This window comes from Biomphalaria glabrata, chromosome 12, assembly GCF_947242115.1.
Source record: "Biomphalaria glabrata chromosome 12, xgBioGlab47.1, whole genome shotgun sequence".
NCBI classification, from domain to species: domain Eukaryota; kingdom Metazoa; phylum Mollusca; class Gastropoda; family Planorbidae; genus Biomphalaria; species Biomphalaria glabrata.
Window position 1 is genome coordinate 1,169,627 of NC_074722.1, and position 16,094 is coordinate 1,185,720.

At 39.3% G+C, this 16,094-nt stretch overlaps 1 protein-coding gene across 1 annotated transcript in view; it reads right to left on the bottom strand.

The window, feature by feature from the left end:
• LOC106070499 (uncharacterized) overlaps positions 1-15,652 on the bottom strand; it is a 37,877-nt gene extending 22,225 nt beyond the window's left edge. The window contains exons 1-2 of the mRNA XM_056006697.1: positions 15,295-15,652; positions 14,006-14,298 (exon numbers count right to left, since the gene is read on the bottom strand). Coding sequence (XP_055862672.1) covers positions 14,006-14,298; positions 15,295-15,465 — 464 coding nt within the window. The 5' untranslated portion in view covers positions 15,466-15,652. The remainder of the gene's footprint in view (positions 1-14,005; positions 14,299-15,294) is intronic.
• Between the last annotated feature and the right edge of the window lie 442 nt (positions 15,653-16,094).

The following is a 16,094-nucleotide window of genomic DNA, read 5'->3' on the forward strand; positions in this document are numbered from 1 at the left end:
TAGACTAGTAAACATAGAGTCATAGTAGAGACAGAGTTAGACTAGTAAACATAGAGTCATAGTAGAGACAGAGTTAGACTAGTAAACATAGAGTCATAGTAGAGACAGAGTTAGACTAGTAAACATAGAGTCATAGTAGAGACAGAGTTAGACTAGTAAACATAGAGTCATAGTAGAGACAGAGTTAGACTAGTAAACATAGAGTCATAGTAGAGACAGAGTTAGACTAGTAAACATAGAGTCATAGTAGAGACAGAGTTAGACTAGTAAACATAGAGTCATAGTAGAGACAGAGTTAGACTAGTAAACATAGAGTCATAGTAGAGACAGAGTTAGACTAGTAAACATAGAGTCATAGTAGAGACAGAGTTAGACTAGTAAACATAGAGTCATAGTAGAGACAGAGTTAGACTAGTAAACATAGAGTCATAGTAGAGACAGAGTTAGACTAGTAAACATAGAGTCATAGTAGAGACAGAGTTAGACTAGTAAACATAGAGTCATAGTAGAGACAGAGTTAGACTAGTAAACATAGAGTCATAGTAGAGACAGAGTTAGACTAGTAAACATAGAGTCATAGTAGAGACAGAGTTAGACTAGTAAACATAGAGTCATAGTAGAGACAGAGTTAGACTAGTAAACATAGAGTCATAGTAGAGACAGAGTTAGACTAGTAAACATAGAGTCATAGTAGAGACAGAGTTAGACTAGTAAACATAGAGTCACAGTAGAGACAGAGTTAGACTAGTAAACATAGAGTCACAGTAGAGACAGAGTTAGACTAGTAAACATAGAGTCATAGTAGAGACAGAGTTAGACTAGTAAACATAGAGTCATAGTAGAGACAGAGTTAGACTAGTAAACATAGAGTCATAGTAGAGACAGAGTTAGACTAGTAAACATAGAGTCATAGTAGAGACAGAGTTAGACTAGTAAACATAGAGTCACAGTAGAGACAGAGTTAGACTAGTAAACATAGAGTCATAGTAGAGACAGAGTTAGACTAGTAAACATAGAGTCATAGTAGAGACAGAGTTAGACTAGTAAACATAGAGTCACAGTAGAGACAGAGTTAGACTAGTAAACATAGAGTCATAGTAGAGACAGAGTTAGACTAGTAAACATAGAGTCACAGTAGAGACAGAGTTAGACTAGTAAACATAGAGTCACAGTAGAGACAGAGTTAGACTAGTAAACATAGAGTCACAGTAGAGACAGAGTTAGACTAGTAAACATAGAGTCATAGTAGAGACAGAGTTAGACTAGTAAACATAGAGTCATAGTAGAGACAGAGTTAGACTAGTAAACATAGAGTCATAGTAGAGACAGAGTTAGACTAGTAAACATAGAGTCATAGTAGAGACAGAGTTAGACTAGTAAACATAGAGTCATAGTAGAGACAGAGTTAGACTAGTAAACATAGAGTCATAGTGTTCTACTATGTTTCAGGTTAAGTTTTCCATTTTTTTCCCTAAAATGTTTTTTAGTCCTATGACACCCCCCCCCCCCAAACCCACCAATCGGAGGACCTAGGCGGCCGCCAAGTTTGCCTAAGGCCGGCCCTGTTGGGGACTCGGGGGCTGGGGAATCTATTACATTAAGGAAGTTTTCCTGCTGCTTGGATACTTACTAACTGTATATTACGAGACTACATAATGTCAGTGTTATAAAAAAACACACCAGGTATCCTCCTTCTGCTGTCAATTCGAGCCCCTATTCCCATCTTTGTGGGCAAACAAGTTTATGTCCCATAATAGGATTCCACCACTACACCTGATTAATGGAACTCTTAATTAGGTAACAGCCTCGGGATGTGTGAGGGGGCTAACTGGAAGTTTTTAGGTCACGTCTGCTGGCGTGATGGTCGCAATTAGAGCTAAAGCGCTGAGCTCAAGGCCATACGTCAGGTGATTGACTTCGTATTGGCAATCAGGATAGACCAGCCTACGCATGCGTCGAACGAGGGAAGCCAATTTATCGCTTTTTTTTTTTCACCCACATCAGCGAGAGTAATATTTAGAGAAGTCTGTGCAATGAAAATATTACAAGAAATCATCGTGTGGTTACACAATCATCGTGTGGTTACATCATCATCGTGTGGTTACACAATCATCATGTGGTTACATAATCATCGTGTGGTTACATCATCATCGTGTGGTTACACAATCATCGTGTGGTTACACAATCATTGCTTGGTTATACAATCATCGTGTAGCTACACAATCAATGAGTGGTTACAGAATCAACGGAGGTTTACACAATAATTGGGTGGTTACGCAATCATAAGTTTGTTACACAATCATTGGCTGGTGACACAGTCATTGGTTGAATACACAGTCAACTTGAGGTTAGAGAATCATTGAGCGATGGTTACACAATCATCGTGTGGTTACACAATCATCGTGTGGTTACACAATCATTGCTTGGTTATACAATCATCGTGTAGCTACACAATCAATGAGTGGTTACAGAATCAACGGAGGTTTACACAATAATTGGGTGGTTACGCAATCATAAGTTTGTTACACAATCATTGGCTGGTGACACAGTCATTGGTTGAATACACAGTCAACTTGAGGTTAGAGAATCATTGAGCGATGGTTACACAATCATCGTGTGGTTACACAATCATCGTGTGGTTACACAATCATCGTGTGGTTACACAATCATCGTGTGGTTACACAATCATCGTGTGGTTACACAATCCCAAATTCGATAAAGCAATCTCCACTGCCTTGAATGTCAAACCGTGGTTTTACGTAACAACACTTGCAACATAGGGGCCACTATAACGATGATTTAACAACAAACTACAGTATAGACCAGCGGTTCTCAACCTTTTAAGCTCGGCGACCCCTTTTTTCAATCCCCAACTCTTCCGCGACCCCCATCAACACATAAACACACAAACAGCAATTGAACAATCCATATTTTCGATGGTCTTAGGCGACCCCCAAGTGGGTCGCGACCCACAGGTTGAGAACCCCTGGTATAGACTAACTTACTACAGACCACATTCACAAGGCAGATATGTAAGATTAACATTTCGACTAATATTTTGACTAGTATCCAGCCTGAGGTTTAGACTAATATTTAGACGTGTAATTGGTCTTACATTAAGACCGAGGGCTAGACTAATATTGAGACTAACAACTGGTCTTTTATTTAGACTGAGGTTTAGACTAACATTTAAACTAACATTTGGACATTTGGGTTTCTTTTAGACTCAAATTTATAATAACATTTAGACTAATGTTTAGAGTTTAGATGTCATTTAGTCTGAGGTCTAGGCTGATGTTTAGACAAATATTTTGTCCATGTTTAAAGCTAATATTTAGACTGATTTTTAGACCCATATTTAGAATTTTTAGACATCTTCTCAATTACTTCCAACATACAGAGGCGTATCTAGTGTGAGGGGGGGGAGGGGGAGAAATTGAAAATTCCCCCGAGCCCCCAGTTGAGGAGGGCTCCCAAATAAGTATTGTTTTTTTTTAAATTAAATATTAAATTTTACCCAAAATGCAGGGCCCCTTAAAGAGGTCAAGCCTCCCCCCCCCCCTATGATGGCAAATTCCTAGCTATGCCACTGCCAACATAAGTACATTAATAAAATGCAAGTATTCAAGAAACATACGAGAAAGATCAAGAGTGAGTTAATGTGTTATAAAACGTAGTGAAAATAAAATCACACTATCAGTAGTCAAATGAATAAAACCAGCAGACGCTTCGTTTAACTGAGACCAAAAAAAAAATAGGGTAAAACAGGACAAAGAAATAGGACAACGGCCTTATCTGAATAGGACACTTTAAAAGCAAGTCCCACGGTTTCCCCACTTCGCTTTTTAGACGGGAGACGCCCCTGACGTCTCTTAACAACTATACTTTACTCTCCAATCCGAAACGTTTTCCTGCGTTCGAACTTTGACTCCAAGCAGAATCGTCTGGCGAAAGGTGATACCTAGCCTCGAGGCTTCAGGACACCATCAACGCACAGGATTTCCCGCCTTCTTTGAGAATAATACCCAGCTATTCCCTTCCCTTGGTTTGAATTAAATATGATATTTAGATAAATATCATCTCCAATTTTTTCCTTTCGCAATCCAATCAACTATCTTCTATGGAAAATCATTTTAATTATTCAGCAATTTGAAGCAATAGATTTGGTAAGAAGCTCTGACGAAATCTGGCCAAGAGAAAATATTGAATTCACGTTTTTAAAAGCTTTTATGATGATTTTATTTCCTAATCGCCTATCACCTTCAACTTCACATATCCCATAGTCTCTTGAATCGTTGGGGAACCACCTAAGATCAGTTGACCGTTTTTCTCCATTCCTCTCCATTATTTTTCCGTGATATAAATTTTCTTCAATGATCGGACTTTCCATTCTTCTACGTTGCCTTCCCATCGCATTCTCTGTCTGCTTCTTTTTCCTGGTACTGTTCCCTGAAGGAAGGTCTTTGCGAGCCCTGAGGACCTTGCGATATGGCCACAGAGATTAAGTTTGCGTTTTTTTTTTTACAGTGATTAGCAGGTCATCTTGGGCTCCCATTGATTAATTAATCCTGTTTCTAATCTCATCAGCTGTGATGCGGTCTATGTAAATGATGCCTAGGATCTTTCTGCACTGTAGAATCGTTTATAATAATGTCTATTTCTAAGCTAGACGAGTTCCTTGGGATAAACCCAGAACGGACAGATTACATCAATGATTCTCACACTAAGAAGCTTACCCCTAGGTGGAGAGATTTATTGACAAAACGGGGAGGGGGCGAAGTTCGCCTTTTATTTAAAGACAAAAAGAAATATCTTGAATTTTTAACTCTTTCTCTCCTAACTGACGACACCAGCGTTGATTCCACCAGAATGTGGTAAATAATTACGGAGAGAAAGAGTTAATATGCCGAGGGCAGACGCAGATGGCGAAAGGAAAATCTTAATCGACTACGGGTGGACAATGGTTAGGCTTGCCCTGGATGTGGCAAAATATGTAGGTCGCAGCTGGGGCTGTGTAACAACGGGAAACGCTGCACTCCTCATTAATCTTCGGGCTCGACGACTAGCCTTGTTGTTATTATTACAAAGTTAAATGATCACTTGAGGTGACGTCATTTCATCTTCTACATAAAATATTTCGTAAGCTTAGTGATAATGAGTTATAATGTTTTGTCTGGTGTGGCAAAATATGTAGGTCGCAGCTGGGGCTGCGTAACCACCGGAAATACTGCACTCCTCATTAATCTTGGGGCTCGATGACAAGCCTTGTTGTTATTACTAGTACAAAGTAAAATGATTACTTGAAGTGACGTCATATCATCTTCGAAATAAAACATTTCGTAGGCTTAGTGATAATGAGTTATAATCTTTTGTCTGGTGTAGTGTACAAATTACAAATTTCATTATGGATAATGAAGATTACTATTATCATCACTATTGCCTCGAATGTCTTTCTCAGTATCAACCCGACACCCCCCTCCTCTCTTCATAACTTTCTTCCACCTACGCTCTTTTTATAAGGAGAAAGTGAACATGTATGTGCATGTTTATTTTATAGACACCAGGAGAATGAATTTCTGAAGTCCAGAATGCAGGAAAACGGTTAAGGTCGTAACTTCACCTCGGACTCCGCTGCGGGGGGGGGGGGGGGGGGGGGGGAGTTTAACAGCACACTTTTTTTTCTTTGGCAGAAGAAGAAAGCGCTCCCCCAGAACTACGTACTTGAAAGTAATTTTACTATCTTATGGGTTACGCCACCTAATAAGGTTTGAGAAACACTGGAATACATACGTTCTGTTTTATTCTTTTTTGTGGTAGAGTGAGCTGCGAATATTTCGACCAATAAATCTACAAGAACCAAAAAAAAAAAAAGCGTCCTCGATTTTTTCTTTTACAGTTTCAAAGATGCTGGGTATATTTCAGGACAACCCTTGGTTGATTGACTACACCGGGGAAACGAGTTTGATTGTTATAAATGGTTAATTTTATATCTTTAGAATAATTTTTTTTTTTATTATAACGTGGAAGAGAAAAAAAAAGAAGCGTTTCCATGAATATCATAAATCACTTTATGGAAGATGGAAGTCGCTGGAACGGACATTCATGTGGTCGTCCTGACTCAAGTGGACCCCCAAAAATGCTTGTTATGGATTCTATTTTTTTTTTTCAAAAAATATTACAGTTATAGATTCTCGGATATGGCGGGAAAACTATAAATAGCTAGCGTTTTTTGGCGTATCCGCTGTACAGGATACCGGAAGTGTAGATACGTGATGTCTTTTGAAAGGTGTGTGTGTTCAGCTGGAGGCCGGTGTGGGCAGTACAGAAGAACTAGTTACCATTCGACAGCTGCGCTGGGTCGAACTCTTCTCCTGCATGGGAGACCACCGCATGCCGAAGGCGATCTTCTTTGGTGAGCTTAAAGAAGGACGGAGTATCAGAGGTGTACCTCGTAAGCGCCATAAAGATCAACTCAGGCGCCATTTCGCCCTCACTGGCATAGAGGGAAGTAGCTGGCAGCAGATGGGTCTCTGAAAGAGGACACTTGGAGAGCTACCGCAAAGCCCGCGGGACACACATTTGCGACTTAAAGAAAAAGCCGTTATTGAAGACAGACGCAGAAGACGGAAAGAAAACTTAAATAGACCGGGGGCGGACCACGGCTTTGTCTACACGAGTTGAGGGAAAATATTCAGGTCGCGACTGGGTCTGCGTAATCACACAAATGTTGGGAATCGAAGACATTGCTATTATGATCATTTCTGACAGACAGACGGACGGAGTGGGTTAATATAAGCTTTGTGAAAATCACACTGCGTATCTTAAGTTAAACGGGGCATATACCAGCCAACATTTCTCATTACTGATTGAAACTAACCCTTCTTGTAAAAAGCACAACAAGTCCTTGAGTTTTTTGTTTGTTTAAGATGTCCTTTTTTTTAAATTCCCTTTTTTATAGCGCCTATTTCAGGCTTGAAGAGGGGGGGGGGGGAGAGGGGGACGCTACAAAAGTCCAGCTCAGAGTCTTCATTCACTAAAATCTGGCAATGGACGCCTCATTTAAATGTGGGCATCTAATTCATTAAAACATGTTTCTAATTAAAGTAACGTCTGTAATATATACGAAGAAGAAGAATAAGAATTGTTACTTAAAGATTAAGATATTAAACGATTACTGGAAACTGAATACTACACATCAATGTGTATACTTCGAATTTTTGTCCACGAATACAAAAATCTCATCACTGGGCTGAGCCTCGCTAAGCAACGCTATTGGGCAGTATTGGTCAAAGGTTCCACATTACATTTGTACTTTAATACTGTAACGTCTCTCCTACTATCAAAGGCTCTCTGCAAACTGCGCCACACGACACAACGAACTTAAAGAACCTCACAACCCAGGGCTCCAAAGTATCAGTATCAGTAACAGTTTAATTTCAAATACATCGCAAATACTGTACAGCTGGCAACAACATCACACTGACTGTCCAAAAAACCTGGCCTCTGCTCCGGACGGACTTCACACACCATGCTGGTTCTGACTTCGCCTCTTTTTTTTTAAAGGAAACCTCAGCATTTGTGCTATTCATTTTTAGCTTTTTCATCATAGGAATTCTTGGGCCCTAGGCCTCTTTTTGGGTATTTCTTTTACCTCTTTTTTGGACTCATGCCTCTCTTTTGGGCATCTTTTTTTTTCGCCTCGTACTGGTCACATTGCGAGGCAACGTGAAGTGTCTTGACTCTATCACACTCGCTCTTATTTAGGGTCCCTACAGGTCTTCTAGAATCTAATGGAAACGTCGCTTGACCACTGGTTGCGCGCGTAATATTTACGACACAGGGTCCTTGTCGAACTGGCGTGTACTGTCACTCGTCACGGTTGACCGCTTGTCTTGTGCTGGCCTGGGACGATTTGCGTCGGCTAAAAACACACACAGCACTACCCAATCTGTCTCACCACCAGGTTTATAAGAATACATTTCTGTAAGCCAACATTCTTTGGGAAAGTCTCAATTATTATAAGAAATCACAATTGAACTTACATTTATGACTTTTAAGTCAAAACAAAACCTTCACATTTCTTTTTTCATTCGAAGTGAAGCATATACACTTAAGAATTTTTTAAAAATATTAATTATAATTATTTATCTGTATACAGATTATCGAATAAGAATTATAATTTAAAGAAATACTTTAAACGATGCAATCCTTTTAAAATATTGCAATACATTGTACACATAGCTGCCTGGTCGTGCGGTTTGCGCGCTGGACTGTCGTTCGGATTTATCGATGGTCGAGGGTTCAAATCCTGTCCGCCCCCATCCCCCGTCGTCCTGCGGGAGGTTTGGACTAGGAAGTAAACTATCTTCAACTCTGAAGGAACATCCGAAACATGTCAAACATTTTTTTTTTAACAAACATTCTCTGGATCACTCTTATTTCCCAATGACTCAATTCCAATTACTCGAATGCCGGTCCATGCCGGCATTGCTAGTATATTTCAAGTCAGCTTAAATACTTTGTTATGATATTGTTGCACACATTGGGGGTGTGTACATATTTACTGGATGAAAATAATCTCAACATGGCATTTGTCACGTCTGCAGAGGCACTGCTACAGCTGCACAATCTCTCTCAAGTGAAAACATGTTTTATACTCTCCTACGAAATGCTTATGTGCGTGAGCGTGTGCGAGGTGTGAGGGTGTTTCAGTGTGAGAGTGTTTGAGTGTGAGGGCGCTCGTGGTTGAGAATTTGTGAGATGGTGATTATGTGTTAGCGTGTTTCATGGTGTTTAAGTGTGAGGTTGTTTGTGTGTGAGACTGTGTGTGTCTGGGTGTTTGTGTGCGTGTTTGTATGATTTTTGTAAGGGAACGGTATAAATTGATATTACACGGTCACGTGGTTAAACATCTGGTTCTCAATTTGAAGATTTCGGGTTCGAGTCTTGGTTTGTTCTGGCTGTACTTGACTCCGATTTGATAGATAAGACGAGTTAGTTAGTTGTGGCTCTTGACAGCCTGACTTTAAATGAGTGACAGATCTTAGCTTCGCAAAGCGCGTTAAGTAGACCCTGTTTTGCTTACAAGACTCATTCTAAGACACTGCAGCCAGGCATGGTACTTTCACTGACCAGACAGAACTAGACGATATCACTATACGTGTACCAGACAGAAATATGGATCTCACTATACCAGACAGAAATAATGGGTCTCACTATACCAGACAGAAATATGGGTCTCACTATACCAGACAGAAAAATGAGTCTCACTATACCAGACAGAAAAATGAGTCTCACTATACCAGACAGAAATATGGGTCTCACTATACCAGACAGAAATATGGGTCTCACTATACCAGACAGAAATATAGGTCTCACTATACCAGACTGAAATATGGATCCCACTATACCAGACTGAAATATGGGTCTCACTATACCAGACTGAAATATGGATCCCAATATACCAGACTGAAATATGGGTCTCACTATACCAGACTGAAATATGGGTCTCACTATACCAGACTGAAATATAGGTCTCACTATACCAGACTGAAATATAGGTCTCACTATACCAGACTGAAATATGGGTCTCACTATACCAGACTGAAATATAGGTCTCACTATACCAGACTGAAATATAGGTCTCACTATACCAGACTGAAATATAGGTCTCACTATACCAGACAGAAATATGGGTCTCACTATACCAGACTGAAATATGGGTCTCACTATACCAGACTGAAATATGGGTCTCACTATACCAGACTGAAATATGGGTCTCACTATACCAGACTGAAATATGGGTCTCACTATACCAGACAGAAATATGGGTCTCACTATACCAGACTGAAATATGGGTCTCACTATACCAGACTGAAATATAGGTCTCACTATACCAGACTGAAATATGGGTCTCACTATACCAGACTGAAATATAGGTCTCACTATACCAGACAGAAATATGGGTCTCACTATACCAGACTGAAATATAGGTCTCACTATACCAGACTGAAATATAGGTCTCACTATACCAGACTGAAATATGGGTCTCACTATACCAGACTGAAATATAGGTCTCACTATACCAGACTGAAATATAGGTCTCACTATACCAGACTGAAATATGGGCCTCACTAATCACGTACTAAACAGAACTAGGTTATCTCACTTTTCAAATACAAGACAGTACTAGGGATCTCACTGTTCCAGTACCATCTTGTCAATTGACTACAGCTCTAAAAAAGTATAACTCACTGAATGAATAGAACATAAAAAGAAACGAAACGAAACGAAAGAAAACCTCAACGAAGCTGCAAAATATAGTGGTTCTACTTTAGCTGACCATTAGTGATTTTCTGCGAGTGACCAGTGGGTCGATATCTGACTTAAGCCCCAGTAACAAACGGATATAGCCTCAGGATGGTCATTGTCCATCCAAGGTGGTCATCTGGATCTACTAATCAGATTTTCTTCTTCACTTGCTCGCTATCTTCCGCATCATTTCAGAACCAAGACAGAAAATAACAGGGGCAGACAACTGCGTTGTAGAGTTAGATTCACTACTTTATTTTCCCCTAGCTCCGTAAGGCTTTCAATATGGTGTCATCTTTTATATATATATATAGTGTAAACTAATAGGCATGCCATAATAACACAAAGAAATTCTTTTTAGGCGATCGCTTTATCATATCCAAAATGTACCATTCATCTTTAAACATTTTCTGCAGACCTGAATAGAGTATCTGATATTTTAGTTAACAGAGAAATGATTAGTATCAGTGATATACCAAACGAAGTCTACAATAGACACCTTTCCATATTTTCTGGTTTTTGGTAGACACCCTGCTTAACTTATTTTGCAATTTAAAGAGTGAAAAAGTAATTTAAAGCTGCATTTCAAGTTAGAGAGATTTTATTGATAAAATTCAAACTTAAACCACTTAAAATAACAATTTATATTTATTACTGGAATCACCAAACACACTGGAAATGTTTTTTTTCAGGATTGATCATCCATTGCTAGGGACATTATGTTTCTCATAGGACTTTGTTCTATGAAGCATTTCTTCAAACATTAAATATTAATTGATTAAATAGCCATAAGTATCATTTTAAACATGTTCGCAAAGAGTGTATTTCTTGATCTTTTACGTGCGGCTCTACTATTGGGTCTGTGGAACAGTTTTCACTTACAGAAGAAGAGGCGAAGGCGAGTAACTGTCACCTAAACCAGTAAGCTTCCAACAGGAAGGGTTCATTAGCCATCGCTGGCTACACACCTATGAGAAGGAAAACTCTGAATTCAAACCTCTGCTGCTTTGCAGCTATATCCAATCATGGGAAAGGCTTGGGAGTCAACCCTGAGGAAAAATAAGAAGCTGGTGACCCTTAGTTTGCGACACACTGCACTAAACTCTGTCAGAACCTGCAACGCTGCTGATCCCAAACTGTTTATAATCAACGCTTTTCAATCTACATTTCGCTTTGTTCAACATTAGTTACATTTAGACAATATTAAGCTATTTAAATATTTTTTTTATTTGAATAGCAGGATAAATAGGCTATTTAAGGATTAACTAAGGTACAGACCATATGTTAGTTTATGAAATAATTACATTAATGGGATGGGAAAAATAAAGTCACGACCTGTACCTCCAAATTCAATTATCGTAGACCCCCGTGGACATCTCATAGACCCCCAATTTATTTTTTCACTTTCGTAGACCCCTTGAAAGTCTTTGTAGACCCCTGGGGGGTCTATATAGACCACTTTGGGAATCACTGGATTAGATATTACATCATTCAGACACTAGATGCACGCTGAACCAAGTGAATAAGCATTGTGCTTGATGTTGATATAAAGCCTATGTAAGGAGGAGTTCCACATTAACAGCCATATAAATACTGTCATTAATCTCGAACAAGTTACTACTATCTATGCATAAGTTAATCATGTTATATACTTGTGTATAATTAATGTCACTCAAATGTATGTAAAATGTGTAATTTTTTTTTAATGAAAAAAAAAAAAGAAGAAAAAAGAAAGAGCCCATAAAAGAGGCAGATTGGCCCAAAAAGAACCAAAGAATACCCATGATGAAAAAGCCAAATCAAAAGCACAAATACTGAGGTTTCTTCAAAAAAAAAAACAACTTAGGTGAATAAGCAATATACTTCATGCAATAAAAAAAAACTATCCGAGGGGAGGACCTCCACATTAACAGCCATATATCTTAATACTATAAGATGTAGAAATCTAGAAATGTGAAACGGGAATGTGTACGGACGACCAACTTTTTTGTTGTTGGCGGGAAAGGGGGGGGGGGGAAGGACGACCAACTTTTTTGTTGTTGGCGGGAAGGGGGGGGGGGAGGAAGAAGCGAATAAGTAAAAAGTGTTACTAAAATTAACGGGCCCAAGATATGAGAGCGTGAATTTGTCGGGGACGCATTATGAAGCGGAACTTTTCAAATCAAGTCACAAGTCTATGTGGGAGAAATGGCGATGAGCAAGTAAAAAAAAAATAAACAAAATGAGGGTTCCAAAGAGAGATAGAGAGAGTCAAAGAGAGAGAGAGAGAGAAAGAGAGAGAGAGATAGAGAGAGAAAGAGGGAGAAAGAGAGAAAGAGAGAGAGAAAGAGAGAGAGACAGAAAGAGAGAGAAAGAGAGAGAGACAGAGAGAGAAAGAGAGAGACAGAGAAAAAGAGAGAGAGACAGAGAGAGAAAGAGAGAGAGAGAGAAAGAGAAAGAGAGAGCGAGAGAGAAAGAGAAAGAGAGAGCGGGCCATGAAATTTCATTGTCACAGTCACACTAATTCACGGGCTAGAAAACTATGTTGGGTTAATCGTTAAATTGAGGTCCGATAAAAAAAAATAAGGGTGTTTCGGCCATAATAAACAATAAAAAAAACTGAGAAAAATCAACGGGCGTAACCGGTGCGTACTGCTGGTAGTTATATAAATTTAAAAAAAAAGGCATAGTTTTAACTGTTAATGAGCTTCTTAGCGTAAATGCTAATGATTAACCATATACAAGACAACACGGCATGAGAAACCGTACTTATTCTAATAAACGTGCTAGAAAATATTATTATCAGCACAGGGCGACAGGCGAAGAAACAGTTAAACGCATCTCTTCTGCTGAGGAAATTGTGGTGAATGGGTGTTAGAGTGGCGATGTAGGCCTAATAAGCGTCCGTTGCCTACTGGTACGAGCTGCCTTCGATCTGGCAGCACCACTTCAAACAGTTTGTTAAACTACAACAGGCAACTGAAGACCCCACGACGTAGAGTGACCCATTTACATTGTACATCTCGACTATCTGGACTATTATTTCTTAAAAACCTGGCCACATTTTTATATGCATGCGAATCTTGGAGGCTGACTCGGGAAGTGGATTCTTGCAATGGAGTTTAGATGCTACAGAAAGATCCTAGGTGTCACTTACAAAGACCGCATCACGATTAAAGAGATTAGAGACAGCATTAACTCTTTCTCTCCGTAATTATTTACTACATTCTGGTGGAATCAACGTTGGTGTCGTCAATTAGGAGAGAAAGAGTTACTACAGCAATTGCACCCTGCGGTGACCTGCTAACCACTTTCAAAATACGTAAACTCAAACTCTATGGCCACATCACAAGGTTCTCAGGGCTCGCAAAAACCTTCCTTCAGAGAACAGTACCAGGAAGAAAAAGAAGAGGAAGACGAGAAAGCGATGGGAAGACAACATCCAAGTATGGACAAGCCTGTCAGTGAATGAAATTGTATCCAAGGCAGGACAGAGAGGAATGGAGAAAGATGGTTGACAGACCTTGTGTGGTGCCCACACGGCCCAAAAGACTAAGGGATGTGTGAAGGTGAAAATTCATGTTGAAATCTTGACCGTCAAGTTCCCATCATTCCTTATTCAGTTAATATCCCATAATTCCTTAGTTCCGTCTAAAATAGTCTATTTATAGTCTCGTCAAATTCCCGATTAAACTAAACCTATAACACCACCTACCTGTCCACTGCGATAATGCCCAAAATGGACACGGACGACACTTGAGCTGTGGAGATGATGAACTGTTCTATCTTGCAGGCCAGGTCGCTTCCGGTGTCCACCCAGGCCCCCGTCTCAATGCTGAGGTACAGCGGGACTGCGAACACGCAAACTGCGCAGTCGTAGACGGAGAGGAAGAAGATGAACCAGTCGGAGGTTCGCTTCTGCTGGACTGTCATGTACACCACAGCGATCAAGATGTTCCCAGGAAGGCCGATGACCAGAGCCGTCCACAAGTAGCCGAGGTACACAGACTGAAACAAAAAAAAATATTTCCATTTTATTAATTATCTTTGAATAACGTAGTATATATTTTTTATTCGCCCTTCTCATCGTTTTTACAAAGATTGTTATGTCTGTCTGTCTGTCTGTCAGTCACGTTTTTTCTTTCAAGCTGAAATTTTTCACAATTATTTTCTCTTACCTGAGAAAATAACATCAATTAAAAAATAAAGTTAATGAAGCGGGTAATTGATTATAATGATATCCAGGGCCGGCCTTTGCAATTGCTGGGCCCTATGCGAAACGGATAGCGCGGGGCCTAGTCTGGGTAGGGATAAGCATAATGTGAAAATTAAGCTTATTTTAGTTAGAAAATACTTTCGTCTTTGCAATAAATTATTATTAAGTGAAAGCTCACAATGCTGTTTAATGCAATAATGTCCATTTTTCAGGAGATTTTCAGGACTTTTTCGTATATTTTGCCTTTTCAGGAGATTTCCTGAAAATCAAAAGGCCGCGGAAACCCTGTTATTATATATATAAGTTATAATGGTTTAATTTAAAAATTTACAATTAGAATTAGCGCGGGGCCTATGAAAGCGCGGGGCCACTGAAGCCGGCCCTGATGATATCTTATCTTATAGATTACAGACGTTACTTAAAAAGAGAAGATAATCGAGTGCTATGTATTTCATGTGACAGTCTAGTCATGCATGTTAAACATAGAGTTAAACTCTGTTAAGTCGTTGGTTTTCCTGGCTGATTCAGGAGTACAAATAAATAACCTTATTAGACTTTATAAACTTGCGCTTCCAAATATCTCTACAAAGATATATTATAAACTATTTAAGCAATTAGGATATCTTTAACCACATTGAGTCACATATACACCTTTGTAACACTAGCACCATCAATGTCTTCCTGCACTAATACGGGTTACACTTATTATGCTGGTATCGATGTAAGTGACGGTTAACCTACTTTCTCCCAACATGCATCTCGTTTCCGGTCGCGTGCCAAAGACTCACCTGAAACCAAAGATATTCACTTCCGGCGACATCCACCGCTGTCTCTGATCCATTGACCGAGACCAGGGCCGAGTTGTTTATTGCACTGGTGGCCATAGTGGCCTCCGTTGATCTCAGTTGTTCCCCCTTGTGCTTAGCAGGCGACGGCCTCGAAGTGGGAGAGAGTTTCATGACCCAGATCACTTCCAGAGGAGTACACTCATTCCTTGCTCTGACGTCTGCTTCCGTACAAGGTAGTCGATACTCAAATTTATGAGATAACGACCAACATAATTCTTTGCCACTTACAGTCTTTATTATGAGGTCATTTATTTATAACAGATCACTGCGTTTGCGATCAAAGATCTATATCTAGGTTTAAAGGACGTTTAAATGGACATTTTATTCTTCGTTGGTTATGTCAATACTGGTTCAAAGAAAAACAAAACAGCAGATATTTAACAATTCACTGATAATTGATTTAGACTGCTTTGTATTACGTGTGGCAGTTATTATCGATTTTCATAATTGAATTTGTTTTTGATATATGCGTTACACTCTTATAGAATTCAAAGAAAAATCAATCACTTCGATGTAAAACGAACCTGGCACGATCATCGATAGATCGATACCAAAATGACTTTAATGTTCAATAATTTCTCTGTTGCATGCCAAGAGCTGAGATTTTGTTTCCTTTGACTTAATGTCGCAAATTTTGCTTTCTTTAATGAATTGACAGAAACACAGAATGTTTTCTTGTTCTAGTTTACGACACTGTTTTTTTTTCTTGATCTAGTTTACGACACTGTTTTTTTCTTGAT